General features: G+C 36.6%; 2 protein-coding genes and 1 non-coding gene across 3 annotated transcripts in view; 2 read left to right on the top strand and 1 right to left on the bottom strand.

Annotated features, from left to right (window-relative positions):
• The window catches only part of LOC117563887 (semaphorin-1A), a 217539-nt gene that overhangs the window by 108199 nt on the left and 81840 nt on the right, over positions 1-27500 (top strand). The gene's annotated exons all lie outside the window — the stretch shown is intronic.
• Positions 1571-4198, bottom strand: LOC117563889 (larval serum protein 1 gamma chain). Its single transcript, XM_034242450.2, has 2 exons — positions 3902-4198; positions 1571-3826 (listed from the first exon to the last, which is right to left on the bottom strand). The coding sequence occupies exons 1-2, from the start codon at positions 4109-4111 to the stop codon at positions 1715-1717; spliced, it is 2322 nt and encodes a 773-aa protein (XP_034098341.1). The 5' UTR covers positions 4112-4198; the 3' UTR covers positions 1571-1714.
• Trnal-cag (transfer RNA leucine (anticodon CAG)) lies at positions 9485-9567 on the top strand. The gene has a single exon. It is a non-coding gene; the product is annotated as a tRNA-Leu (tRNA).

Here is a 27500-nt window from a genome sequence, read left to right as displayed (position 1 = left end):
GCCCTAAAACCCAAAATAGAAGAGAAACCAAAACCCAAACTCATGGCATCGACCGACCAAATGTGCAATCTCTGTAATCAGCTGCTGGTTTTGCCAACTGCAACGAGAACTGCAAATGCAAATGCGTATACGAAATGCGATTGCACAGCATGGACCGAAGGGGGAGTAAGGGGGGAAATGATAGTGATGCGATAGGCATCAGTAAACGGGCTGGCAGCGCTGGCATAACTGTAAATTATCGTTACCAAATCAGGTTGCCACATCGACTCAGATAACGCTTTGGCGGCGGCCTCTGTCTTGTGTGATTTAATTGCGTTGTGTGGTGGAGAGAGAGAAGAGGGGAGGGAGTAAGGAGAGGAGGGTGCCACATCAAAGCCACAGAGCATAACTTCATTTGCATGGCAATCGCAATGGGCAATTGCCTATCGCTCCCCTCCCCCTCTCTTCCTCAACTGGGAGAGTATCGAGTATCGCGCCCGCATTGTTATCGAACTGCCAATGGGGGATGCTTCAATTTTCAAGCGGGGTTGTCTGCCAGTAGGGAGATGCAATCCATTTTGGCTGCGTAATAACTGTGTTTCTTCTCCCTCCACACCTCCCCGCTTGCTCCTTTCAAGCGGCCGCATTTAACATTTGAACTTTATTATTAGTTTTTGCGGTTGATTTCAATTCGAATGCAATCAGAGCAACGTTGCCACAGTTTGCGGTACGAATGACACATTAACCAACATCCACCCAACCAGCGAGACAGCTACAGTAGAGAGTGGAGGAGGGGAAGGGGGAGAGCAGGGAAGTTGGGGAGCAACGACAGCAGCAAGTGGCTGCCACCATGCGACTTGTCAATCCACAAGAGCTTTCTCAATTGGTTTTTGTGGCACGTTCTCACTGATTCCACAACAACAACTGCAGCTCTATTAAATGCAACGCAAGTTGAAGGAATATTTATAGATTACCAATATTATTATTAACAAACTTAAAGAGATTTGTTAAATAAGGAAATTAGTCTATTTTACTAATGGGTTCAAATTTAAGAGCCTAATTTGGAAAAAGAAGTATATTAGAAATTTTTAATTTGAGTACAATCTTCAAAATTCAATCATAAAAGGGGAAGCTTCTTACTTTTATTTTCTATATTTTCATTTCAATGAAAATCTTTTCAATTTTTTTCTTCTATTTTAAAATATTAATTTGGATTGGCAAAAAGTATATAATGACATATTTTATTTATTTTTGATCTTAAGTATCTTTTTTTCTCTTAGAACATTTGCATGAAGCATTCGCAAAACCTTTTTGATAGTTTTTTCTCCATAATTTAAAAAAAATGTAGAATACATTGATTCTTACCTTGGACTATTTTTGCTGAAATCTTGAGCTTCATCTTTTTTGCTTTGAAAAAGATTCTTGTGAAGTAATGAGAACATCTGTCTTATTTTTGACAGTTTTCTCCAAGTTTTTCCTCAACTGACAATTCGGCAATGTAAATGTAGGATTATTGGATTATTATACTGAAGCCCATTGTTGTAACTCCTTAGATGAAAATGCTTCTGGGATTATTAAAAACACTTGAAAATTTGTTTTTTTTTTATTTATTTTTAAGTTGTGGTCTTCATCATTTCGTTTTTAGGTCGTTTGATTTTTTTGGTTTGATTTTCTGAGTTTGCTTTGAAACATTTTAAAGAGAACTTAGGAGCTAAGACGCAGGCGGGGGCGACATTTAGTACTCAACCGAGTAGTCGAAGTAGCCGTAGTTGGCGTACTTCTGCTCAAAGTACTTGGCAAAGGTGTCGTGATAGTAGATCTTGACATCCTTGAAGTAACCGTTGGGCACAAAGAAGCTGTACTCATCCACAGAGCGATCGAAGGGATAGCCGAATGGTTTGCTGTCCACGAAGCGAGTGCCAGATCCGACACCAGAGGAGTAGGTGTAGTCGAAGTTGGAGAACTGCTCGTATTCCTCGGCATAGGGCGAGACAAAGAAGTAGAACTGCATGGGCATACCGGACTCCCAACCACGGGGCAGGACCAAACGGTCGGGGAAGGCGTTGTGGGGCTCGCTGATGTCCAGGGGGAATTCGTAGTGACCCTCGCTGGCCAACATGACGTACTTGTACAGTTCGGTGTAGGTGATGCGATCCTCGGCGGTCCAGGTGAACTCCTTGGAGCTGCGCTTGAAGCTGTTCTCGCCGGCAACGAAGGGATAGACGAAGCTGTCGATTTGCACAAAGTTCTGGCTGTTGTACTTCAGTGGAATGGTGCGGCCGAACTCGTCGAATTTGGGACCCAAGAAGATGCGGACAACACCCTTCTGCACCTTGTCGGACACGATGTTGAACTCGAAGTTGAAGGGCTTGTGGTTGAGGCGAGCCTGACGAGCGAGCAGAGCCTTGTCCCAGACGTATTTGCCCTCGACGAAGGTCATCTTGTCGTTCAGCAGATTGGTGGCATCAAAGTCCACGAAATCGAAGTAGGTGACCAGCTTGCTGACCTCAACGTTCTTGATGTTGATGCCCTCGTAGACGAGTTCCTGATGGGTGTAGGGAGCCAGGTAGTATTTGAACTTGTAGAAGACATCGGTGAACTTCTGGTAGAAGGTGTAGAAGAAGGGATCGCGCATCATGGTCTCGAAGTTGAGGAACACGTTGGGGAACACCTCGTAATCGTAGTAGTCGACATCGGCGAAGTACATGTGCGACAGCACGTAGTAGTAGTTGAAGAAGTACTTGTCGTAGGTATCAACATTGCCTTGCAGGTAGTTGCCAATGAATTTCACAGCCTCGGGTTTGTGCAGATCGAAGACAACACCGTCAGCGGTCTTGTAGTAGCCGGTCTCGAGCACATTGTAGATGCGGTCGAAGAAGTTCTGAATCTGGTAGAGCATGTCGAATTTGCCGTACGACTCGTATTCGAAGTAGTTCTTGCGGTAGCTGTAGCCAATGCCGTTGTAGTAGATCAGCTGAGGATCGTAGCCGTACTCGACCTGTTTGTACCAGAAGTATTCGGGAATATCGCCAAAGCCGTTAGCCAAACGCTCCTGGTAGTAACGGGCCAGAATCTGTTGCACATTGTAGATCCACCATTCGCCGCGACGATCCTTGTTCAGACCGAACTGTTTGCCATCAAGGAAGAAAGCGTAGTCCATGTTCAGGTAGTACCAGTAAGCGTTCCAGCCCAAATCCTCGGTGAAGTAGCTCAGTTTGCTCTCGGAGTTGAAGAAGTCAATGTCACGGGTGTAGTCGACGGGCATGTAGAAGGCCTGCACTCCCTTAAGGATTTCGGCGTACTTGGGATCCTTGTTGAACTGAGCGTAGTTTTCGCGCAGGAAGAACTTGTCGTTGACATAGAATTCCTCATCCAGACCCATCATCTTCCACCACTGCCAGGTCTTCCAGTCCTTGGTGTAGAAGTATGGCGAGTTGTGGTATTGGGTGAAGTCCTTGTAGAAGATGTCCTTGTATTCCTTCTCGTACATGACGTACTTGCTCCACACATCGTAGTCGAATTTCTCGGCGGCGTACACGAACTTGCTGTTGAAGAAGTACTGAGGGAAGATCTCGTAGATCATGGGCAGAGTGATGCCCTCGAATTCAGGCTTGTGGATGACGGCCAGAGTCAGAGCGTAGACAAACATGCCCTCGTTGACATTGATACGGGCCCATGCGACGTTGTGCTGGAAGGTCTCGAAGTCCTTGGCGTAGTAGAAGAAGTTGAACAGACCCCAGGCCTGCTTGTGATGGGTCTTGACCAGAGCACCGAAGAACTCTCCCTTAGGCAGCAGGGCGCCCACCTTGTAGGCCTCCCAGAATTTCTCCATGTAGTAGTCGAATTCCTAGTAGGAATGTGGAGAGAAGTCCTCACTTTAGAGGGGAAGGCAAGAAAGGATGTATTATTTGTGCGGACTCACGGTGTATGCAGACTTGTTGACAATCAGATTGCCGCCCAACTTGATGTACTCCTCGAACATCAGAGGATCCTCGATGCGGTGCACGATCTCAAAGAGGAACTTCTGCTTGGCCAGGAACGCAGCATCGGCCACCTTCACCTTCGACGAGGTCGGCACACTGAAGGCCGCCACGCAGCCCACGAGGGCTAGCAGGACAATTGTCAATTTCATTTTGAGTAATTTCGTTGACTGCTCCGGTTTTTTGCTTTGGCTCTGCTGCTACTGCTCAAGATCCAAACACCTAAAGACTGTTGATTTGATCAGGCTGCATCTCGGGTTTTTATACACAAAACTGTCGCTGGCTGCTCCAGTGCAATCTTCATATCAGCCGAGTGTCCAAAAATAGCCAACACCCAACAAAATGAAAAAAAAATCTAATTCGCAATGTGCAGTTGACACTGTCCGAACAGCTTATCAGTTGCTTTCTCCGCTTGCTCTCTCTTCTCTCACCTGGCCTTCAAAATTGAATTTGTGATAAGTGCAACAGTCCAGAAGCCAAAATTCATATTGTGTAATACTCGCTTGCAGCAGCAGCTGAAGCGTTGCTGTTTCTATGCTTCCCCGATAATACGTATACGTATTATAATGTTTTTGAACTGACAATGACATCGCGCGTTTGCCGACGACGTCGTTGACTTTCGGATGCCGGCTTCTGATATGATCATCATCATGGTCATGTTGCGCCTCATGTGCTGCCGAAAAGTGTATTTCATTAAGTTAATTTTAGCTATAGATTTGCTATTGCATATTTGACATTGAGCTTCAAGGTTTTATGTATCTTTATGGATGAAAAACTTTCTTAGATCATTTGGAACTTCCTTAGACCATTAGACAAATAGTTTGGAGATATTCCCCTTGACAAAAACTGATCGACATCAAGTTCCAAAAGATTTCCGCTGCATGCTAAATTCCATAGTTAAAAAGAGAAATTTGCTATGTTTCCTTTTATTGCTATTATTTTAAATTTCAAATTCTTTTTTCTTAACTTGAAAGTCGCTTTGCCATAATATATTTGATATTTATTAAGTATATAAATTTAAAAGTTGCTTTTAATTATATTTTCAGCTCTATATTTCTTCCTAAATTCCATAGTACGAAGCTTAGTCAAAACAATTCGACCTTCAGGCTGCAAAACAATAGTATTAGAATTAATTTTATAATATACGAAATTATTTCGCTGATTTGCTAAGCTCTTAAGCCAACGCGTTGTTTAGCTTTTACCTTAGTCAAATTATTGTCTTAAGAACAGCTAATTTTATAGAGAGTTTACGATCGGACATTCTCATGATCGTTAACAGCTTTTCACGTGTACGCAACACGCATAAAATAGAAAAGTCCAACGACAGCTGGAGGCACGTTTATTTACAGTTACACGTAACTATTGAGCACGCAATAACAGCGACAGGGGGTGATGGAAAAGGAAAAGCCAGGGGCCGAAAATAGACTAAGAGTAAGAAAAGAAAGGAAAAAAGAATAGCACAGGGAAAACGCATAACAAAGCGTAGAACAAAACTCAGCGAGTTGTAAAGAACTCGGCTGCTTGCCTTTGCAGCACTCTCACAATAAATGCGCAATTAATTTTCATGGCAAAACTCGGAAAAGGAATTTTCGTTTTCGGAAGCAAACGATGAAAATTGTTTCTACAACTTCAATGTGAAAAAATCAACAGCAAACAGCAAGTTGAACCACGACAACAAGCAAGCTGTCAAGGGGTCTACAGAGAGAGAGAGAGAGAGAGAGAGAGAGAGAGCTTAGAAAAAAAAACCAAATACAAAACCAAAGAAATTCGAGAGCTACGAGAAAAACTCTACAGGAACAACACATTTTGTTGTTGTTGTTGTTTTTGTTATTTAGGTTGTTTTTCAATACAAACAAGCGTGTGAAATATTTATGTATTTTTTACCAAAGAACATTGTAAAAATGTGTGCCAGATATCCTGTAAAAAATAGCTATGAAAAGTCTTATTGAATTTAGAAAATGAAGAAGCAAAGGTAGAAAAATTATAAGCTAAAATTAATCTTTTTCCATAATTTTGAGTACTTATAATAATTTTTCTTTTTAATCATATAAATAATCTCATTGTTATTCATTTATTGAAATACAAATTCTATACAATATATCTTTAAAACTTATTAAACTCATTAAACATTCTTTACTAAAAATAACACAAAGTTTAGTTTGGTAAAAGGTTCTTTGAAATTAGAAAACGAGGAAGCAATAGTATAGAAAAAATAAAGAATACTAATCTTCAAAAATCAATTTATTTGAAAACGTAATAGGAAATAGAAAAATATCCCTTAATCAGTTTATAAATACAAAGTTCTAAAAACAAAATTTCTAAAAAAAAGTGCTTACATTATAAATTAGAAATAGAGATAAAATATAAACTATATATAATTTTCCAAGAAAATCAAGAAAAGTCTTATAAAAAAAACATCATAAGATGTACATTATTCTATGAAAAGTGCTTATATTATAAATGAAATAGATAGTTTAAAATCTATATTTTTTCTACCTTTACTGGGTATTTTCTTAGTCTCGCATCATTAATTGCTTCAGCTTAGTTACTTTACATTATATGCGCGATGTTTTGCTAAAAAGTTTTTTATTAAAATATTGAATGTTTTTACTTGGGCGTTACTACTTCGCCCCTTCCCCTCTGTGCTTCTATTCCCTTCGTCTGCTGTTGCCTGCAGCAATGAAAAGTTTACTATACTTTTAATTTGTTGTTTTGTTGTATTGTGTGTGTGTGCAATTCTTAATTTATTTCATCTCTTTCTCTCTCTTGGGCGAGGAAAAAATCAAAATCGCGCAAATGAGCAAACTTTGCTGGGTGCAACTTTCGGTGCAAAGCAGCTGAATTTATTGCTTTTGAAATGCGGTTGCGCATAAATGTGCAACAACAAAACAGCTGCCCCAAAAAAAGAAGTAAACAAAATATGTCTGATGTAGTTGTTGTTCTTGTTGTTGTTGTTGGTCCTGTAACAAGCTGTGCTGTGTGGTCTCTGAATGGGTCGAAAGCCGCGAGGCCGCAACTTAAATGAAATGAAATGAAGAAATGAGCGAATGAAATGAAATGAAATGAAATGAAAAATCCGCACATAATTGCAAATGCGTGAGATATTTTCCAAATGGCAAAATTATGAAAATGAAATGAAAATGGAAAATGGAGAACCGTTTTTAAGTATTCCATTCAGGTTTCGGTCTCTTCTATTTCTCTCCTTCCCTTGCCTTCTGAGCAATTTTGACGCCTGGTCAAAGTTTTCTTGTGTGTATTTTGTTAGGGGGGCCGCACTAAGTTGGGACATTTGATTAAATTGCCAATTGGAAATTTTTGCGAGCACACACACAAAAGAAACGTCTGTTCAAACATGCCCTCTATAAATAAATAAGTTCTAATCTGACAGCTGACCTTCGTTGGTCCAAGCAGACAGCGTGTTTAGTCTTGAAGACGACATTATTCATGTTGTTGATAAGCGTTCGCATAGTTTGCGAAATTCAAAAAACTTGCAGAGTTTCTATAGCTGACTCATATAGTTTTTATAAATATTTTTGACAGCTGATTAATCAGCAGCATCAATAACTTTTGCGCTCATAAATACGTAAAAAGAAAGTGTTTAAATATTGTTAGTGCAGATAGTACACCCTGTAAAAGTAAAAAGCTATGATGGGGTTTATTATTTAAAGTGATTCAATCTTTCTTTTTTTTTTTTTTCTTCTAAATTGAAATAGTATAATTTCAAAACTCTTATAAACTAAGCAGTTCGTTAGTGCTGCTCGTAAGCAGTGCACTGCACGTGTCGATCGTGTCAAGCAGTGCACACACGTATGCAAGCAGTGCACTTGCCAATGTCATTAGACCTATGCACAAGTTTATTGCTTTCATTGCGAGATATTCCGCATTGTCATGCATCAAGCGAGATATGTCGCGACAGTTGATACTTATCATCATCAAGAATATATATAAATTCGTATACTAAATGGATTTATGCGATGAGGTCAGCACAGTCGCATTAATTCTGTTGTTTTTGCATGCGATGCCAATTTAAATTAAGAACTAAAACCAATTAAATATATATTTGCCTAATTAAATTGCATTTAGCGCATAAGCTGATTTCAAAATTTCCAAAACAACAACCAAAACAAAACAAAAAAATGTCCAATCTAATCGAATTGAGCAACAGCACCAAAAAAAAAGCGGCTTAAATCGATTTCCTTTTGTTTGGGGCGACGACAATATGAAATTGATGAATTTTTCGCACCAAATGAATGACCCACTTATAAAATCCAACTAATTGAGTTTGCTTTTTATATAGTAACACAATAAAACTATTAATCAAGAGAATGTAATTGAGACTGGGAACCAGGGACTGAACTCAAATTAATACAATAAGAACAAAGGAACTTTGTTAAGCACTTTATAAATTTAATGGGGTTTAACAAAAACGTAGAACGAAAAAAAAACAGAGAATCAACAACAGCAATTATATTTAAAAAGTTCTTTATGGCTTTTCATTTTTCATATACACACATTTTTGCTTGCTGCTTTTTTTTTTTTTTTTTTGAGGCCTTTTGTATTGTGGAGTGGCCATTGGAACTCTGGCTGCCTGTTCTGTTCTGTTCTGTTTCTGGCCAAGATTCACTGAGCCTGAAACACAAAAAACGTCTACACACTGAGCAGAGAGCAGAGAGTAATATATGTATATAGAAAAAATCGCAGTACATGACGCTTGGGGGCACAATAGCGCAAAAGTTTCAAGTGGACTCCCTTGTGGGTGGCATGTGTACATGTGTAGGTGTGGGTGTGTGTGTGTGGCACTCTCTCATATGTATGTTGGTCGTTGGCATCTGTTCAACGCTGTGGCACATATTCCCACTTTTGCCTTTTATTGCATGTTGTTGCTTAGCCTGCGCTATTGCGTCTCCAGGATACGGAAAAGTCTATGTGTTTGTGTGTGTGGGTGTGTATTTCATTGTTTTAGAACAATGTAACCCATTTGGCTGCGCAACTGACTTTGATTTGTCCTCTCACTCGCACATCCTCCCACCTCCCTCTTTATCATACTTTATATTGTAGTTTGTTTAGTTGACGGCACTTTAAAGCCTTCAAGAGTGCTAAATCTTTAATAAATTGCAGTAATATTTGATGATCAGCAAAGCCTTAAAAAGAAGCCAAATTCTTCTTTGAAATTTTCAACTACATATTTCACTCATATTTATAACTTCTCTTTTTCCCGTCTCATTCATTAATTGAAATACAAAATCCCCCACAAATTTTCTTTAAAACTTATTAATTACAATCCCAGCAGCTAATTTATATTGTGCTGTTGTTTTCATTAAAAATTCTTAACATCACCCCTGGTCTAAAAATAACTCTCAGCACTGCTTCTTTTCCCATGTCCCATGTCGCTTATGCTGCTTACGTCGTCTGACGTCACTGCCTGCGCATACGTAATTGGCTTAACGTACGTTGTGTTCTCTGCTGAGAATCGAAACGTTAGCGTTGTGCTGCTTTGTTGCTCATTTGACGCTCGAGTGACAACAGTCAGGATGGCCGAGTGGTCTAAGGCGCTGCGTTCAGGTCGCAGTCTACTCTGTAGGCGTGGGTTCGAATCCCACTTCTGACAAGAATTTTTTTTCATTCGTTTTTTAATTTATTTACACACCAATTATTTATAATATTTTTTGTGTTATTGCAATAAAGTTTGCTTGACTTTTGGCAAAGCATAACAACAACATAAATATATAAAGCAACTTTATTGCAATTGTTGTTGGCGCTGCGCCCTTCGGCACTTGAAAATGTCTGCGAGTTTGCTTTTTGGGGAGCACATGGCGAACATTAACAAAGTTTCACTTGAAAATTAAGTTGCTTTTGCTCTGGCTGCTGTGGCTGTTGCTGTGGCTGTGTGGTTCTGTGAGAATTCAATAAATTTGCCGTGGGTCATGTTTTGGAACAGTTGCGAGAGTTGCCCCGAAATGAGCAAAAGGTGGAAAAGAGTCAGCGACGGCAATAACAGAAAAACACAGGAAACGGCAACAGAAAAGTTTTGTGCAGGTTTTTCTGCTGTTGCTTGTTTTTGTTTTTCTCCGCTCTGTTTTCCTTTTTTTTTCTCCATTTTTGTTTTATAGATGGCAACAGCGAGTGCAACATGACGACCAGCAAACGGAACACAACACACACTCGCCAAAAGCTCATAAAATATTTAACTGCACACACACACACACATGTCCGAAAGGGTCGTTTGAAATCGTAGAATTGCAAAAAAGTGCGTCCGAAAAATGTTTCCTTTTCACAGTATTTTCTCTCGTTTGGCTCGCTAACAATGAAACTTCTCCGAGTCCTTTTTCTTTTGGTTGTTGTTGCTGTTGTTGTTGGTTGTGCGTTTCCTCTGGCTTCTCATTTTCCGCCATTTGCAGCTGTGTTGAAATGCAAACGACACACACACACACACTCACACACCTGCCGCTCGAAAATATCGAACACCAAAAACTGAGCTGCAAAATGTGTTGAAGAGCAGCATTTGGAATGTTCTCTTCCCCTTTTCACACACACAGAGAAAAAAATACCCGAATCTGGGTTACAAAGTTTTATTTTCAAATGTTGCTTTTGTGGGTGTAGCACACTGTGAGGGGGCGTGGTCCACAGGGAGGAGGCAGAAGAGCAGGAGGCGGACTATCATGCAGCCGGGGCCAAAGTGAATTTATGCCAAACGCGAATATTTCCATTGATTTTGGCTTCTTTATTGCCATTTTTCGTCCTCGTCGTTGGCATTCTCAAAATGTTGCAACAATTCGAGTTGTTGTTGCATGTTTGCTTTGCTGTTGCAACTAGCAAATAAATTGCCACAGTGATAAAAAAAAAGAGAAGAGAAGAGTAGAGAATCAACTGCATCAAAAGGAGGAACGTCGCATTTTCTTTTGCTTTTGCCTTTTTCGCCATTTAAAGCTGACAATTCGATTATTTTAAGCTGTGCAATAAAACAACGAATGATATATGCGTAAGCAATGAATACATTGCTGCAACACAAATTCAATTTGCGGCAAGTAAATAAATAAGAACAGAAATAGCAAATTGATAAAGGTTATCAAAGCAATTGTTGACAATTTCTTAATATGAAAATGTTGACAATTCATTAAACATTTTTTAATAGCATTATTTGAATTTATTTTATTGATGATTTATAAGAATGTTGACAATGTTTTAAACTTTGCTTAATAACAGTATTTAAAGTTTTTTCTATTAATAATTCATGATTACATTTTTAACTAATTTCACAATTTCTTTTTGCTATCTTTGCAGGTGCGTATACTTGATATTTACATGAAATATTTCCCTTTTGCTTGACTGGCGATAAGTATAACTTAAAATTTGTTTTCTTAGTTTATTTAGTAGCTCTTTTAAGAGTGAAAAAAAGAAAGGAAAGTAGAGTTCTGTATGCAAATAATGAATGTACTTGAACTTCCGCTGCTTGTCAGCGATGATAAATAACCACAGCAGTGAATTCTTTTTGCTTTTTCGCGTATTGCGTTTCTTGTATGATTTTCCATTTTCCATTTGGTAGGAAATGTTGCTTTGGTCACAGCATCAGCATCTTCATCATTGTCTTTGTTCCGTTTCATTGCCGCGAGCGCTTTTATCTTTACATTCAGTTTACTTTATTTCTTTTTTTTCTCCTCCCTCCAAGTCAAGTCTTTTGTGTGTGTGTAAAGGCCTTCAACCTTGTGAAAACCTGCCACAAGTCCTTGCCCCTCGCTCCGCTCGTTCAGCATTAAAATGTCGACGACGGTGGCGGCATCACACAGAAAATTATGAAAGGATCCGCTGAATAGCGTTACACATAGAAAGAAAGAGAGAGAGAGAGAGAGAGAGAGAACTCAAAGCGAACGCTTTTTCAGCACTTAAGACTTTGGGCTTCATCGGGTTTTCAGTCGCCCCCTTTTCTTTTCGTTTGTGCCTTTAAATAAATAAAACCCAGCATCAAAACCAAAGTCGTTCAGGCAAAGCCAAACAGATTGAGAGTACGAGTATGAGAGAAAAAGGAAGTTTTGTTTGACTATGAATCTGCAGATTGAGTGGAGAAAAGTCAAAAGTAGCTGCGCAAAATAATGATAATAATGATGACATTGACGATTTCAATTGTGGCCACAAAGCGATGAAACCTTTTCCTCATTCTTTTATTCTCTTGTCACTAAACAAGTTAAGAGCCGAGGCTTTTCAATGTTGTGATGTTTAGACAAATCGAGGATTTGTGTTGTGTTTGAAAAGCACAAAACTAAACATGATTTAAATTGAAATGTGTTTGTTGTGTTTGGTCAACTTAAAGTGCAACTACTATTTGAGAATGTAATCCTTTGGGTTATAATCCCGTTCCACGCTCAATTTCATTAGGGTCAACTCAATCGACTAAGCTTGCAACCAGGTAAAGAGAGAAAAAGAGAGAAGCATCGCTCGATTTGACATGACCTGCTTTATTTTTCGAGCGCGTGCCACGTGAACCACAAAAGCAGAGCGAGTGTTGTTCACGTCCGGACTCAGGACACGGAATGGGAATGGGGGTTCGTTTTATGGGTCATTGGAGCAGCAGTAGCATCAGTAGCAGTTGCAACGACAACAGCAAAGTGACGTGCTTCGGGCTGCTGTTGAGGCAATCATTGGGTTCGAGTTGATGAAAAGCCAGAGAGCGTGCTGCGACATAACCTACATGATAATGTTCATGTCAGTGGGAAGACACGAGTTAAGGCGCTGCTGGAAGCTCTCTTCTTGTTGTTGCTGCTGTTGCTGCGGGTTGACAGGCAAACGGCATCATTAAACACGAACAAAGTATCATCGTCATACTCATCATCTGCAGCAGCAGCAGTAGCGACATAAACTTTAGCACGTGCCACAGCCACGACCACACTGAGAGAAACTCGTAAAGCTGCATATATGGCTGCTTTCAATAATTGTTAATCAAGTGCAGACTTCAATTTAGTTGCATTTTAATTGATTAGTTGCAAAAGTGACAAACAACTAGCTACACTCATAGCAAGCAGCTTTGTATAGAGTACAAACTGCTTGACAGCTTTGCTTGATCTGCTTGCGCTGTCACTTGAGTTGATCAGCATTGAAGCAGTTGAACTGCTTAACATGGGACATTTACATATGTCATAAGTGGTACATTTATTTTGTTGATAATATAGAGGGTTTGAATATTCATGTAGTTATTAATATTACTGCTTTAAGTTATTGTGAGTGATTTTTACTTTTTGTTAGAAAATTATTGCTAACAATTTACAAATTTCGGTTTTCATTAAAAATTCTACGCTCTCACTTGAGTTGAAGGTGTTGAACTGCTTGATAAATGTGGTACATTTGTGTCACAAGTGGTACATTTTGAAGAGCAATGGACCAGCAGCGTGTTCTTTTTTATACAATAAATAATTAAAAAGTAATAGAAAATTATACATTTATTTATTGCATATGATTTTCCAGCTGTTATTATTGCTTTTAAATATAGCAAGTACTGTTATAAGAAATGCTTCCTTTTTTTTCCTTTATGTTTGATTCATTTTATAAACTTTGTTTTAGTTAAACATTCTACATTTCTTTGTGCTTTGCTTCGAAAAATCTTTGCTTTTAATTTCTCGCAGTGCAGTGCAACTCATTATGAGCATATGTTGTATATCGTGCTGTGCATCTCTTGCTCATAAAACGGCACACATGCCTCCTGGTCCTTTGGCTACACCCAACTCCTCCGCCTTCTCTAAAGTTGCGCCAATTTATAAGGCAATGCAAGTCATTGTCTGATTGCGTGTGTGTCGGTGTGTGTGTGTGTGTGAGGTACGGCTCAAGTGCCTGAGCTTGATCAATTACACCCACTGACACTGTTAACCCGAACCCGAACCCGGGACGGGACTCGAACCCGAGCTCTTTTGCTACTCATATTTGCCTCGACTGGGGCCGCATATCATTGTCAGTGTAATAAGTGACGCGTGTGCTTAATGCACACACACCTGCGTCCATTCTGGCATATCCTCGCTCTCATTCGCAGTCTCAGTCTCTCAGTTTCTCAGTCGTATCTCGTCTGCTTGTGCTGCTGCCATCTATCTCGTCTGCCTGTTTGCGATTCATTCATGCATGCCTCACTGGCCCAGTTGTGACTACACACACACTGGCTGCCTGCGTGCACCTGACAGAGCAGACAGCAGCAGCAGCAGCAGAGGCTCCTCTACCTTCTCCTGTGTGATGTGTTTGTTTAGGCACATGTAAAGCATCTTATCTGCGTCGTGTAAATGCTGCTGCTACTGCTCTGGATTATGCACAGACAGCAGACAAACGCAGGCACAACTCAGAGGACATTCGCTACCTCCCTCCCTTTTTCCCTCCCTTCCTCGCTTGTCCCTACCGAAAAAATACCTTTCGCCATAGATATTTTGGAAGCAGACTTTTCAGCCAGCTCATGCCGAAAATATCATTTAGTTTCTCTCCCTCTCTCTCTGTCTTCGTCAGTCCCTCTCTCCCTCTCTTGTGTTTGAAAAGCAAGTCACACAGGCGTGAGCTCCTAATGAAGCACACACAGCTTGAATAAAAGAAATACGTATATATTATATATGCATTTTGCCAGTGAGGCGCAAAAGTGTTGTGTAACAGCACTTATCAAAAGAGGCTTCTAACAACTGAATAACTGAAGGTCAGTCCGAGTAAAGCTAAGAACGAAAATGTCAAAAGTGAGGAACGTGCTGAGAAATTATTCAAATTTAAAGGCAGCTATTAGCAGAAGGTGTTTTAAGCATTTTGTCGGAATATTTTTGTAAAAGAGAAACAACGAAACGAGAATGATACTATGCATTAAAAGACAAAATACAAAATACAAAAAAAGGTAATTATAGCAGTTTTTATATAAGCACTCAGCAATTTGCAGCGCTAACAAATTTAATATAATATTAACTTCAGTGATTGCTTTAACATACTGAATGTTGTAAAATTATAGAAAATTATTATGAAGTTATAACATTAGTATCAGATTGTCAGTGCTTCAAAGGTAGCAAGTTGGCAGTAACCAAAAAACATTCAATTCTATTCTTAATAATTGCTTACTTACTTGAGTTGTAAAACATATTAAGATTATTGGGAAATTTAGCTCTATTTAAAGATTTAAAAAGAGCATTTAGCAAGTTGTCAGCTTCTAATAAGCAGCAAGTTGGCAGCTCCAACGAATTAAATATTGTATTAACCTTTGTGATTGCGTTAACATACTTGATGTTGTAAAATTAATGAAAATTATTATGAATTCATAACCTTAATATCAGATTTTCATCTCCTCATAAGCAGCAAGTTGACAGCTCCAAAAATATTAAATTATATAATAATTTACATATTTGGGTTTTGAGATTTAATTAAATAGATTTAAAAACAGCACTCAGCAAGTTGTCAGCCCCTTAAGAGCAGCAAGTTGGCAGCTCCAAAAAAAACCTTGAGTTAAAAGAAACTTTTCTCTAGTTGTCAGTGTCGCAAAATGCAAAAGCAATTAACGAGTTGGCAGCACCCAGCATGCGAATGAAGTATTACAATCAATTATCCTACAATAAAAGTTGTTCGCCCGCTGCTGCTGGTTGACCTTTGCAGCGTCATGCAATCGGATGAGGATAATGTTGGGGCACAAAAAGGAAAGCGATTGAGAGAGTTGACAGGGATGAGCACAAAGAAAACAGCATTAAGCATACTTAACAGCATATTGACACTCTTGTGAAACTTACTCGCATTTGATCGAAATGTAATTAAATTTACTTTTTAACATCAATATAATATCGTTTATTTTTTCGTCTTTGGCCTTTGGCAACCGTGTTTCGCATTGCGCATTGCGCTTGAGAAATTCCAGCAACTTAACTTGGCTCTTAAATAAAACACCTGGCAATTGGTTACGACAATTTGTTGTCATTACGAGTGCGAGAGCAAGAGCTCTTTTTCACTTCTTTTTCTCGCTCTTTGCCATTGCCACAGCTGACAGAAGTTGTTCATCATTAACTGGGTTGCGAGTGAAGGCGGATCGCCTTTACAAAGGGTTGTAGATGATTGCACTGAGCGTAAATAAATGCAAAATAATACAATAATAATTAAAAGTGCATAAAATACGAAGCAGCAGGACACCAACGACAACGAGAGGACTCTCTGACTTCGTTACGCTCCTTGCGCCTGTTTCCACTTGACGTAAGTTGCGTTAATTGCTGCATAAATGGCGTGTAGTCCATATCCTGTCACATTTCGTGTGGCAACCGCAGTACATGCGGCAGACCCGAATACTCGCTGTCGCGTTTTCTCCCTCTCTCTCTCTCTCTCTCACTCTTCCCTCTCGCTCCCTTATCACTTTCAGCCTAAATGAATTTAAAGGCTTTTATGGCTTTTCCTTAACGTATGCCGATTAATTTCATTTTACACAAGGCACGTTCGCAATAAGGTTATGCTGCAGCAAATGACCGCCAGATGGCGTGTTGTGCGCCACTGAAAATGCATCATCAACGAGTCGAGTTAAGTTTGGAATTACCTTATAGAGTATGCTGTATACTTGTATATTTACTTTACTTTTTGAACTGAAACCCTTGTAAACTATATTTTAATATTGTCATTAATCTTTGAATTTAATTTATCTTTAAAATTATGGAGCAACATATATAATTTCTTTAAAAATTTAATGTAACTTGCAGATAAATCCTTGAAATGATTTATCTTAGATTTTTCATTTAACTTAACGATAAAATAGTTAAAGACTACATTCAATATATAATATATTTGCTTTACATTTGTAATTTTACTTGTCAATATCAAAAAACTAATAGCAATTGCTTAAATTTTGTTACTTAACTTACAGATGAAAGACTTTTTAAAGTAAACTATATATTTTGCTATACATTTCCAATTAAATGTATACATCAAAAAAGAGCAAAATATTTATTTGATTTACATTTTATGATTAACTTGCAGATAAAAATCATATTGAGTACATTTTATATATGTTTATTTTACAGTTTCAAATTAGCTTCACGATAAAATCCCTAGAGTGGATTTTTAACTTGTCAATAAAAACTTTATAGAGCACATACAGTCAACAAACATTTGCTTTGAATTTATAATTGAACATGCAAATAAAAGCCCTAAAAAGTATACTATATATTTTGCTTCAACTATTTTCCTTAACTGATATATAAAAACCTATTTTCACTTTACATTTTTAATTAAATTTATCGATAAAAAGACATTAAATAAATAAATAAAATATACTTCTGTACTCTCTAAAAATTCTCGCTCTTCTGTGCAAATTTTTATAAATGCGCATTCTTAATTATTGCAATCATGTATTTTTATGTGCGACAAGCACCGGAAACCGCAAATTCAATGCAATTACATAAATAATTCGATTTGATTCTCATTTAAGTTATATCACTTTTTTATGCCTAGTTTCACAGTAGTTTCTCTATAAAATTATCTTTTTTTTGCATTTTCAATTACATTGCAATTGTAATGCAAAAAGTGCATTTAATTGGCAACTATTTGAAATATTAACGAATCTTGCAAACATTTCATCGCTCTGGGCATAAATTCGATTTGCTTCAATTGTTTGTATGCTCTGGCGAATAAAATAAAATATCGTTTTGATATTGATGATTTGTGATTGAGTTAACTTTCATGCTTGTGTGCTGCATTTCCTGCCACTGAAGTGACTGACGGGGCTAATTTCACTAAATTTATGGCACTTGTTATGGAAAATTGTGATTTGTGAAAAGAAACAGATATTTATTTATGGAGGGAGGCAGAAGGAAGTTGACTTTTATGTATTACAACATTAATATAATCTTGATTTATTAGCAAATATTGTACTCTATGATATATTTTGAATGCAGTATTTTAATATACTAAATGTATGGATTCGGCCTATTTGTAGTATTTTTTTGGTATATTAACGTGGTATATTTTATAATATATATATTTATATTTATATATTTATATTTATTTTGGTATTTAAATATATTAAATATAGCTTTCGGTGTAATTTGGTATATTATATTGGTATTTTAATTTGGTAGAAGATACAGTTTTCGATATATTTCCAGTTTTTGTTTGGTATTTTAATTTGGTATATTCCAAAAATAAATCAATATCAATATACCACTTATAGCTTTCTGTTTATCTTTAGTATTTTTGATACACTAGTTTGGTATATTATAAATATAATTGTATATATTCTCCATGTAATAGTATATTAATATACCAAATATAGCTTTTAGTATATTTTAGTATTTTTTGATATATTAATTTGGTATATTATAAAAATAATTCAACACTGCACACTCGACTGAAGCCTTTTTATTTGATTTAAAACTGTATTTAATTTTGTATTCTACATTCATATTGAATACTGAACTGATAAGTTTAGTATTCATTGAAAAATTTCAGCTTTTCGTAATATTTTTCTCTGAAGAATAATTTTACGATAAGTTCAATATTGAACTAGAAAACTTTCCCCTTCTCCCAACTTCAATATCCCAGACATATCTGGACTTGCTAGCCTGCTCTTCCTCTTGCTTTGTGATCCCAATTAGTTCTTCCAATAACTCTCTTCATTAGCCGCTGTCATATTGCGGCTTATCCTTGAGCATTCCATTAGTTAGCACAAATGTAAGCAGACAATTACCAAGTGGAGAGTGAAGAGCCACCGAGAGCCATAAAGGTGTTGCAAGTAAATCCTGAAGCTGTGTGCTATCAAGATGCAAATGGAAGCAGCCAAAAGTGGAGGATTCTCAGAGATGATGAGAATGAGTCTGGCAATTGGAAAGGGAAATAACAACAACAGCAGGAGAATAAAAGAAAAAGCAAAACACGCACACAAAACAAATGAAAAGCTAAAGCCAAAAAACCAAAACCAAATCAAACAAACAGTGCAACAAACTGCCAATGGAAAAGAGAAGGAGAAAGAGATGTAAAGAGAGAGAGAGAGAGTGCTGTGATAAGCCTGCGGCCAATACCGCTTCCAGAGATAAGGACGAGTGGAACGGCGTCGATTTCTGATTTCATTTCGTCTCTAAATGATGCCGTTTTGCCCTTCTCCCTTCCACTTTGCTGTTTGGCTTTCGTTTTGCCTTTTGATGGCAGCCGCCGCCGTCGCTGACGTTCGGCGTTCATTTCAATTAAATGCAAATCTCGGCTGGGGATTTTTCCCATTGAACGCGGTCCCAAAAAGAGGCAGAAGAGAGGGATGGTGTCCAAGGATATGGACATGGACACAACACGGACAGTGAATACACAGAGAAAAAGACAGAGAGAGAGAGAGAGAGAGAGACAGAGACAGGAAGTTACTCCTCTGATGTTCCCTGGATGGCGTTGCAAAAGTCGTGGAATGTTTTTCACGCATCGCTGCGTTTTGTTTTCCGGCATGCGAAGTCCTCTTCTTGATTTTCTTTTTTTCCCTGTGTGTGTGTCAGTGTTTTTCTTTTTTTTTTCCTCTCTGCTTTTCGACTATATAATTTCCATGTCATGCATTTCTCCCTATCTCTCGCTGGGCATAACCGCACTTCAAGAGCGGCTTACCAAATTGCTTTTCCTCAAGTCCAAATAAATGGATTTACTCGCAAGAATCTTTAATCGGATAAGAAAGTAGAAAAAATATTAAAGGCAGCTATTATGATTTTGAAAAAGAAATATCAACAGCTGCAGCTTAAGTTTCGATTAAGTCAATCACAAATATTAATCGCAATTGAAGCTCTTAGTATTACAGAAAATTTTGGGTTTTGAGGAGGACTTATTTCTGAAAAAAAATAATACTCCAAGATGTAAACAGTTGAATGAATTTAATCACAATAATAATAATATTGTAATTGTTTGTAAAGTCAACTTTTTCTCATAACAAAAATGATTCTTCAAAATCAAAACACTTCACAACATATTTTTCTTAAGATGAACGTACTTATTAATAATTTAAAATAGTTTTAAAAATATATATTACCTTTTTATTACTTTAGATATTATTAGGCTGTTTAGTTAGCAAAAAGCTGCATTATTTATACCATCAAAAAGCTGATGAAAACTAATAATATTACTGTAAACTCAATCAAAGGTTAATGCTTTTTTAGCTTTGTTATTTTGATAGATTCCTTTCGTCACCAGTTATTAATAAATAATGAAATCTTCTAAAAGTTAGTTAAATTTCGCCAATTCAACAAAACTTAAACCCTTTATTTAACTTTGTCAAAAAAAGAGTAAAATCTTTACATTTTTTATGGATTCCTTTCGTCACCGGTTGTTAATAACTAAAAAAAAGTTTCTAAAAATAAGTTAAATATCTCCGAATTCAATGCTTTATTACTTTTGCCTTAAGAAAAAGCAAATCATTTCCACATTTACTACCTCAAAGAATCCTAAAAATTAGTTAAATTTCTGTCAATTCAATTCAAGCTAAATGCTTTTTTAGCTTTGTCAAAAGAAAGAGTAAAATCTTTTGTTCTTTTTATTATATTAATAACTAGCAAAAGTTGCTAAAAATTAGTTAAATTTCTCCGAATTCAATCCAGTTTGAATACTTTATTACTTTTGCCTTAATAAAAAGCAAATCTTTCCGACATTTAACATATTACTATCAAAATATGCTAAAATTTAGTTAAATTTCTCCGAATTCAATTCAAGTTAAATGCTTTATTAACTTTGTCAAAAGAAAGAGTAAAATCTTTACACATTTACTGGATTCCTTTCTTCACCAGTTGTTTATTTAATAACTAACGAGTTGCTAAAAATTAGTTAAATTTCTCCGATTTCAATCCAGCTTAAATACTTTATTACTTTTGCCTTAAGAAAATCTTTTCGAAATTTGTTACTATCAAAAGTTGCTAAAATTTAGTTAAATTTCTCCGAATTCAATTCAAGTTAAATGCTTTATTAACTTTGTCAGAAGAAAGAGTAAAATCTTTTGCACATTTTGATGCATTCAGTTCGTCACCAGTTGTGTCGTATACGTAATATTTGGATTATGGCATTAAATGCGCTACTCTTGAAGTATGCAAAAAAGAAATATTACAATCTCTCTCTCTCTGGCGAAAACATGAGCAGCTCTCATGGAACTTGAGGAGCAGTTGCCTTGGGAGAAATGATGTCGCATCCTGTTTGGCTTTTGCAGCAAGTTGTTGTAGTTTATTTTCAAGTTGCCTTTTGCTTCCATTAGTGCGACTTTCATTATTTAGTATACATTTTTTTTTCGTCCATACTGCTTTCACTGTCTCTCCGGAGGAGTGCAGCATTTTGCTTGCATTTATAAAGTATTTGCATTTTTAATAAACACTGTCTGTTTTCTCCTGCTTCCATCCTCCCTCTCTCGCTTATCAGCCTCTTAAAGGTGTGGCAGACAGGTTGCAAACTCCTTCGAGTGTCCACCTTATTTATGTTGTGCTTGGTCACTCATTCCTTTTGTTGGGTAAATATTTCCTCTTCCGCTTGCAAATGTTGCGGTTGCGAGTGCAAAAAATATGTCGAGAATATTTGTGAAATTCATTAAGAAATATTTAATAATCAGCTTTCATATAAAGAGAGAGAGAGAGTCGGTAATTTGTGCTTAAGCAGGACAACAGCTATGGAAATTCCTCTGGTCCATCATAAGTCGCTCGATGCTTGCGTTGTCACGTTCCTTGAACTGCGAACAAAGTCAAACATGGACACGTTGTCACCGCAGTGTAAAATCCTTGAGAGGAAGAAGAGGAGGAGAGGAAGCGAGGAAGAGCGAACGCTGTCCGGCATTTGTAGATTTCGAATGCCAGAATTTACGTTATTTTCGTTGAATTTGCATAATTTGGAGAAGCAGACAGAGAGAAAGAGGTCCGACAGTCAGTTGATTAAAGTGATAGACTCTCTCTCGTCGGGTTATATTCTTTACAACGGTTCTTTTTTTGTCCTCCTTTCTGTTCCCTTTTTTTCCTTTTTTTGCGTTTCGGAATCCGCTCCGCTGCTTTTGTGAATCGTCTGGCGGATTCAGTACGGTCTGCTGCGCCTTTGTTCAAATACATATAGCATACTATATACATATATACATAGTGCTTGCTTTATGAAAGCGAGGTTGGGGGCATACAACATGGGGCGAGTTGGGGAACAACTCCTGCTCCCAATGCTGCTGCCTCGGGATGGGAACGTGTCGAGTTGCAGTTTACTTTGCCGTCTCGCATACATTTTGAAAGTCAAGGTAAATATTAGATTTTGGGTTGTGGAAATTTTTGGCTGTTTGCTACTGCCCAGCAGAGTCCTTCTCTATGTGTGTGTGCATTGTCGTGTTGTAGATGTAGGTAAAACAAATATTAGCTTACAATTTGTGGGCTTACATAGTTTGCCGGGGTCGGTCAAAAGGCCCGCGGTGGCATTAAACATAAGTTAGCTGCAGCGTGGCCTACACACAAAGTTTTGAGAGAGAGAATATAGTCAGAGCAAAAGAGATAGCTAGAGAGAGAGAGAGACAGAGAGTGGTCACAAAAAGTGTGTGTTTACTTAAATAGTTATCAAATGATTGAATTTTAATAGCAAACCAACTGAAACTTGTTCAGCAACAGTGCTCTAGAAAAATAAACTTTACATGGCATAAAATACCACACAGCATTTTATTTGCCTAACAAATTACTGAATATTTATTTCAAGTTTTCTATTTCATAGAAATATTTTTCTAAAATAAAAATCATTTTTCAGTATTTTACTTAAAATGAAATTTAGAAACTAGAATTGAGTATTTTATGAAAGTAAACTATAAATTAAAATTGGAAAAAATAAATTTATTTTTAAAGTATGTATTTTTCACTTAATTTATAAAACAAGTAAGAAAGCAACAGTCGAGGTTGTTCAACAGTGCGGTATTAATTTAGAAATATACCAAATTAATAAACCATAAAAATACTAAAAAATATACCGAGTTCTACATTTGGTATATTGATCTAGTGCATTCATTTCAAAATCTTATCAAAATCTGAATTTAGTATATTGATATAGTAAGTACTACATTCAAAATATACCATAGAGTACAAAATATACCAGATTGTCAGCCAAAGCAATTAAAATCTGATTAAATTAGACGTTTTTTGCCATGCTGAGTATTTTATGAGAAGAAATTATAAATTAAAATTGAAAAGAATTAAAGTATTTATTTTTTAGTTCATTTATAAAACAAGTAAGAAAGCTACAGTCGTGTGTGCTCGACTGTGAGATACCCGCTACCCATTTTGAATAAGACCAGAACAGTGCGGTATTAATTTAAAAATATACCAAATTAATAAACCGCTAGAATACTAAAAATATACCGAGTTCTATATTTGGTATATTGATCTAGTGCATTCAAAACATACCATCGAGTAAAAATATACCACATTGCTTATCAAAACCTGAATTTAGTATATTTTATATACTACATTCAAAATATACCATAAAGTGCAAAATATACCAGATTGCCAGCCAGAGCAATTAAGATCCGATTAAATTAGACGTTTTTGCCATGGCTACAGAAATATGCCACAAGTTTATTCTTTTATTAAATTTTGTAGTAAAGTAATTACTTCAGTATCTTTTTAAGATATTTCTTGGAGTATTTCTTTTAAACTGAAGTATTATATACAATCTGTAATGCATTTTTCAGTATTTTTTCTACATTTTTACAATTTCACTTTCATTATTAACATTTTAACCATATTTTGCGTTACATTTTACATTAAAAAATTACATTATTATATTTTACATTGTATTGTTACATTTAACGTTATACATATACATTATTAAATTTTATATTTTTTTTTATTAAACATTATTATAATTTTGTTCTTCGAACTTCTTTACTATTCTGTGCCTAGCTTTTATTTCTTATTTATTAAACATTACAATGTTTTTCTTCTAACGTCTTCACAATTCTGTGCCCAGTTTTTACTTTCAAACTTTCTAATTTCTCTTCCATTAGCTAAAGAGCTTTCCTTTAGTCTGGGTCAATTCCAAGCACATTTTCACATTCCCCCATTAATTTTTCTTGCTCCTTTTGCTCTCCCAAAAAAATATCAATTCCATATGTAAACACTCGAGTGCTGCTCATATTTGTGGCTGCAATTCCACAAGCTGATTTCGTTAGTAATCCCAGCATTATCTAGATTTCCTCTTACTTCCCATCTCCCAATTTGTATTCCCACCTGTGTGTGTGTCGGTGTTTTTTGCATGTTTCATTACGATTGCAGCTGTCTCGTTTTTGTTGTTGTCGCAACTTCCCGTTGCTCGCTTTTTGTTACAAAGCTTTTTTGCTTTTAATTAAAGCACCAAATTAAAAATGTCGCTTTATCTCCACTGCATGTGTGTGTGTGTGTGTGTGTGTTGAAAGTTTCGCTGTACTTTTGAGCAACTCTCTGACCCTCTCTTTCATTCCCTCCCTCTCTCTCTCTCCCTCTGCTTATCGGGCAGACAGTTGTGCACACGTCGTCCCACGTGTCACGTTAAACGTCATGCAAACAAAAGGCCTGTCCTATTTGAAAAGCTCGCTGAATAAAAGCTTTTTTTCCGCCCATTAATTTCAAGTTTGTTTTTCTGTTTTTCGTTTGTTGTTCTCTTTTTCGTTTTCGGCGCATTCATTGAAATGAAAAGTGTGAAAAGGGAACGAGCTCCATCTCTCTTTTTCTTTAACCAGGTTGCATCTAGCTGACCATGTAACCCTTTCCCCCTCTCTCCTTAATCCTCACCAAAAAAAAGCGCATATATCGCTGTGAAAGGTTCAGGCATTAACACACACACACACTGGCAAAAAAGGAACGCTAAAAACTTTTTCGCTCTTTGTGGTTGACCGCTTGCAGTCAAAGTTAAAAGCTGGGTTAAAAAAGTTCGCTGCGACATCATTGATCAAATGAGGGGACTGACAAAGGGCGTGTTACTTTATCCGTAATGATTCCACAACACTGCGATGCGGGTTTCTCTCTCTCTCTCTCTCTCTAAGGGTTATTGTCTGAGAAACAGGATGAAAGCAAAGAATAAGAGAATAAAAGCAGCAGCTAAAGACTTTTCGAGTTGATAAAATAAACCAAGCAAATGGTTAAGAAAGAAATCTTTGTGTATATCCAAGAAATTCACTTGCACTAATGCTAAAACTTTTCGCGATGTTGTCAAGCAAATGTTGAAAAAAGAAAGGGGGAAGAAGAAAATTAAAAGAAAGAAGCAGAAATAATATTTCAAAGTAATGTAAGCAAAGAAAAACTATAAATTTGTAGTGTTTAACAAGTCAAGTAAATGAAATACTAAAAATATACTTATTTGGCAAAGAAACAAATATATGTAGTATTTAACATATCAAGGGAATTTAATAACAAAAAATATTTATTTAGCAAAGAAACATATTTTAAGCAAATTAAATACCAAAATTATAGTTATTTAGCAAAGAATCAAAAAGATGTAGTATTTTATGTATCAAGGAATTCAAATACCAAAAATATACTTATTTAGCACAAAAAAATATGTCAAGTATTTAACATATCAAGGAAAATAATAATAATAATATAATTATTTCGCAAAGAAACAAATGGATGTAGTATGAATTCAGATACAAAAAATATACTTATTTAGCAAAGGAAAATAAAATTTGTTGCTTTAAACATATAAAGGAATTTAAATACCAACATTATTCTTATTTCAATTGTGATATATTGAATAATATTATTTAAAGAACAGCTAGAAAAGTTTAAGATTACTTTATTGGAAAAATATCTCAGAAATTTTAGAATCAAATATTTTCAGAAAAAAAGGAGCAAGTTTCCCTGAAATGTTTGTAGCACAATATTTAAGAATGAATATTTAATATGAATTCCAAATATATCTTCTTTGTAATACATTTATATATCTAATTTAAAGACAAAATACAACAAAAAATATCAATTAATATAATATTTTCAATTTGGTATATTTATTTATTTTATTTCACGAACAGAAAACCAAAAAATCCATTAATATTTCCACTTTAGTTTATACATTTATTTGATTTAAAAACTTCATACCAAAAAATTCATGGAGAGTTAAAAATATATTTCCAATGCATTATATTTATCTTTTTAATTTAAAGAACCTTCCCGGAAAACTCAATATTGGTTTACCTGTAAGAAAACATTCTTTGAAATGCAAAAATTAATTAAGATATCCTTAGAATAGAAGAGGGAAAAAAGTTCCCCAAGAAATTTCAATAATTAAGAGAAAAGGCTTCCATAAGAAATTTTAATAATTAAAAGAATTTACTTGAACAAAGGTTTCCTCAGAAATTTTCATAATTAAAAGTATTTACTTGGTCAACCGAAAGAAAGGCAGAACTAATTTAGATTAACTAAAAAAAGGGAAAACAGTTTCAGTTTGGGGAAAAAGGTTAAAGATATCTGTAGGAAAGATGTTGTGGCAAGAAAAGCACAAATAGAACCTTAAAAGTAGAACCTGGAAGGGAAAGCGAAAACCTTGGTTAGACTAAAAGCATTCGTTGTGGTTGTCGCAGAATGCAAAATGCCATTATTTTAGTAATGAGTATCCCTTGGACAAACAAACACCTTGGCATAAGTATAATTACCGACAACTCCCAGGGAGATTTAAGCAGAGCAGCACTTGTTGTTAAGTCGCTTTCCCCTTGCTTCGGGTCTTCCCCCTCGCTTTCACCCTTTGTGAGTTAGTTTATCAGAGAGTGGCTCAGCTTGTGACAGCTTGACAACTATCAGCGGTTGGTTGCGTTTTCCCAGACGCTAAAAAACTCAAATGCGATTCTCTCTTGGCTAAAGTAAACAAATGATAAAAACTTTGCGAGTTCTTCTTCTCGTTGCTGCTGATGTTGTTCTTGTTGTTGTGGTTTTTCCTCGCTGCTAAACGGGCAATCCTTTGTGCAACTCGCCCGCATTTGCATATCAGGAACAGGACTCTGGGAGGCAAACTCTCAACTCTCAACCCTCGACTTCAACTCGTCAGGAAACTGCCAGGCAGCTGCATTGTTTTCCTGCTCTGCGCCATTTTCAGCTCTTTAGCATTTCGTTTTTCATTTTGTGTTCTGTTTTTTTGCAGCTGCTTTTTTTGTCGCCTTTAACGCCGCCTAATTGCCTAATTAGGCATTTACTTGTCGTCGCCCCCCCCTTTCGAAATGTTCCCCTTCCAACTCTCAGTACTTTTTATACCCGCTACCCATAGGGTAGAAGGGTATTATAACTTTGTGCCGACAGGAAATGTATGCAACAGGTAGAAGGAGGCATCTCCGACCCTATGAAGTATATATATTCTTGATCAACGTCAACAGCCGAGACGATCTAGCCATGTCCGTCTGTCCGTCTGTGTGTCTGTCCGTCTGTGTGTCTGTCCGTCCGTCCGTATGAAACACTGGATCTCAGAGACTATAAGAGATAGAGCTATAATTTTTTTTCGACAGCATTTGTTATGTTTGCACGCAGATCAAGTTTCTTTCAAATTTTTGCCACGCCCACTTCCGCCCACGCAAATCAAAATACATCGAATAACAAGCGTAATTTTAAAGCTAGAGTTAGTATATACAATAATAACTATAGTAGTTATGATTCCTGAAAATTTGGTTGC

Source organism: Drosophila albomicans, chromosome 2L (assembly GCF_009650485.2).
Source record: "Drosophila albomicans strain 15112-1751.03 chromosome 2L, ASM965048v2, whole genome shotgun sequence".
Lineage (NCBI taxonomy): Eukaryota > Metazoa > Arthropoda > Insecta > Diptera > Drosophilidae > Drosophila > Drosophila albomicans.
The sequence above is the reverse complement of the archived record's forward strand: the minus strand, read 5'-3'. Positions and strand labels throughout refer to the sequence as shown.

Coding starts and splice junctions, on each gene's coding strand:
- LOC117563889 (XM_034242450.2), bottom strand. CDS start 4,111: ATGAAATTGACAATTGTCCTGCTAGCCCTCGTGGGCTGCGTGGCGGCC. Junction 3,827..3,901: donor TCAACAAGTCTGCATACACC/GTGAGTCCGCAC, acceptor CATTCCTACTAG/GAATTCGACTACTACATGGA.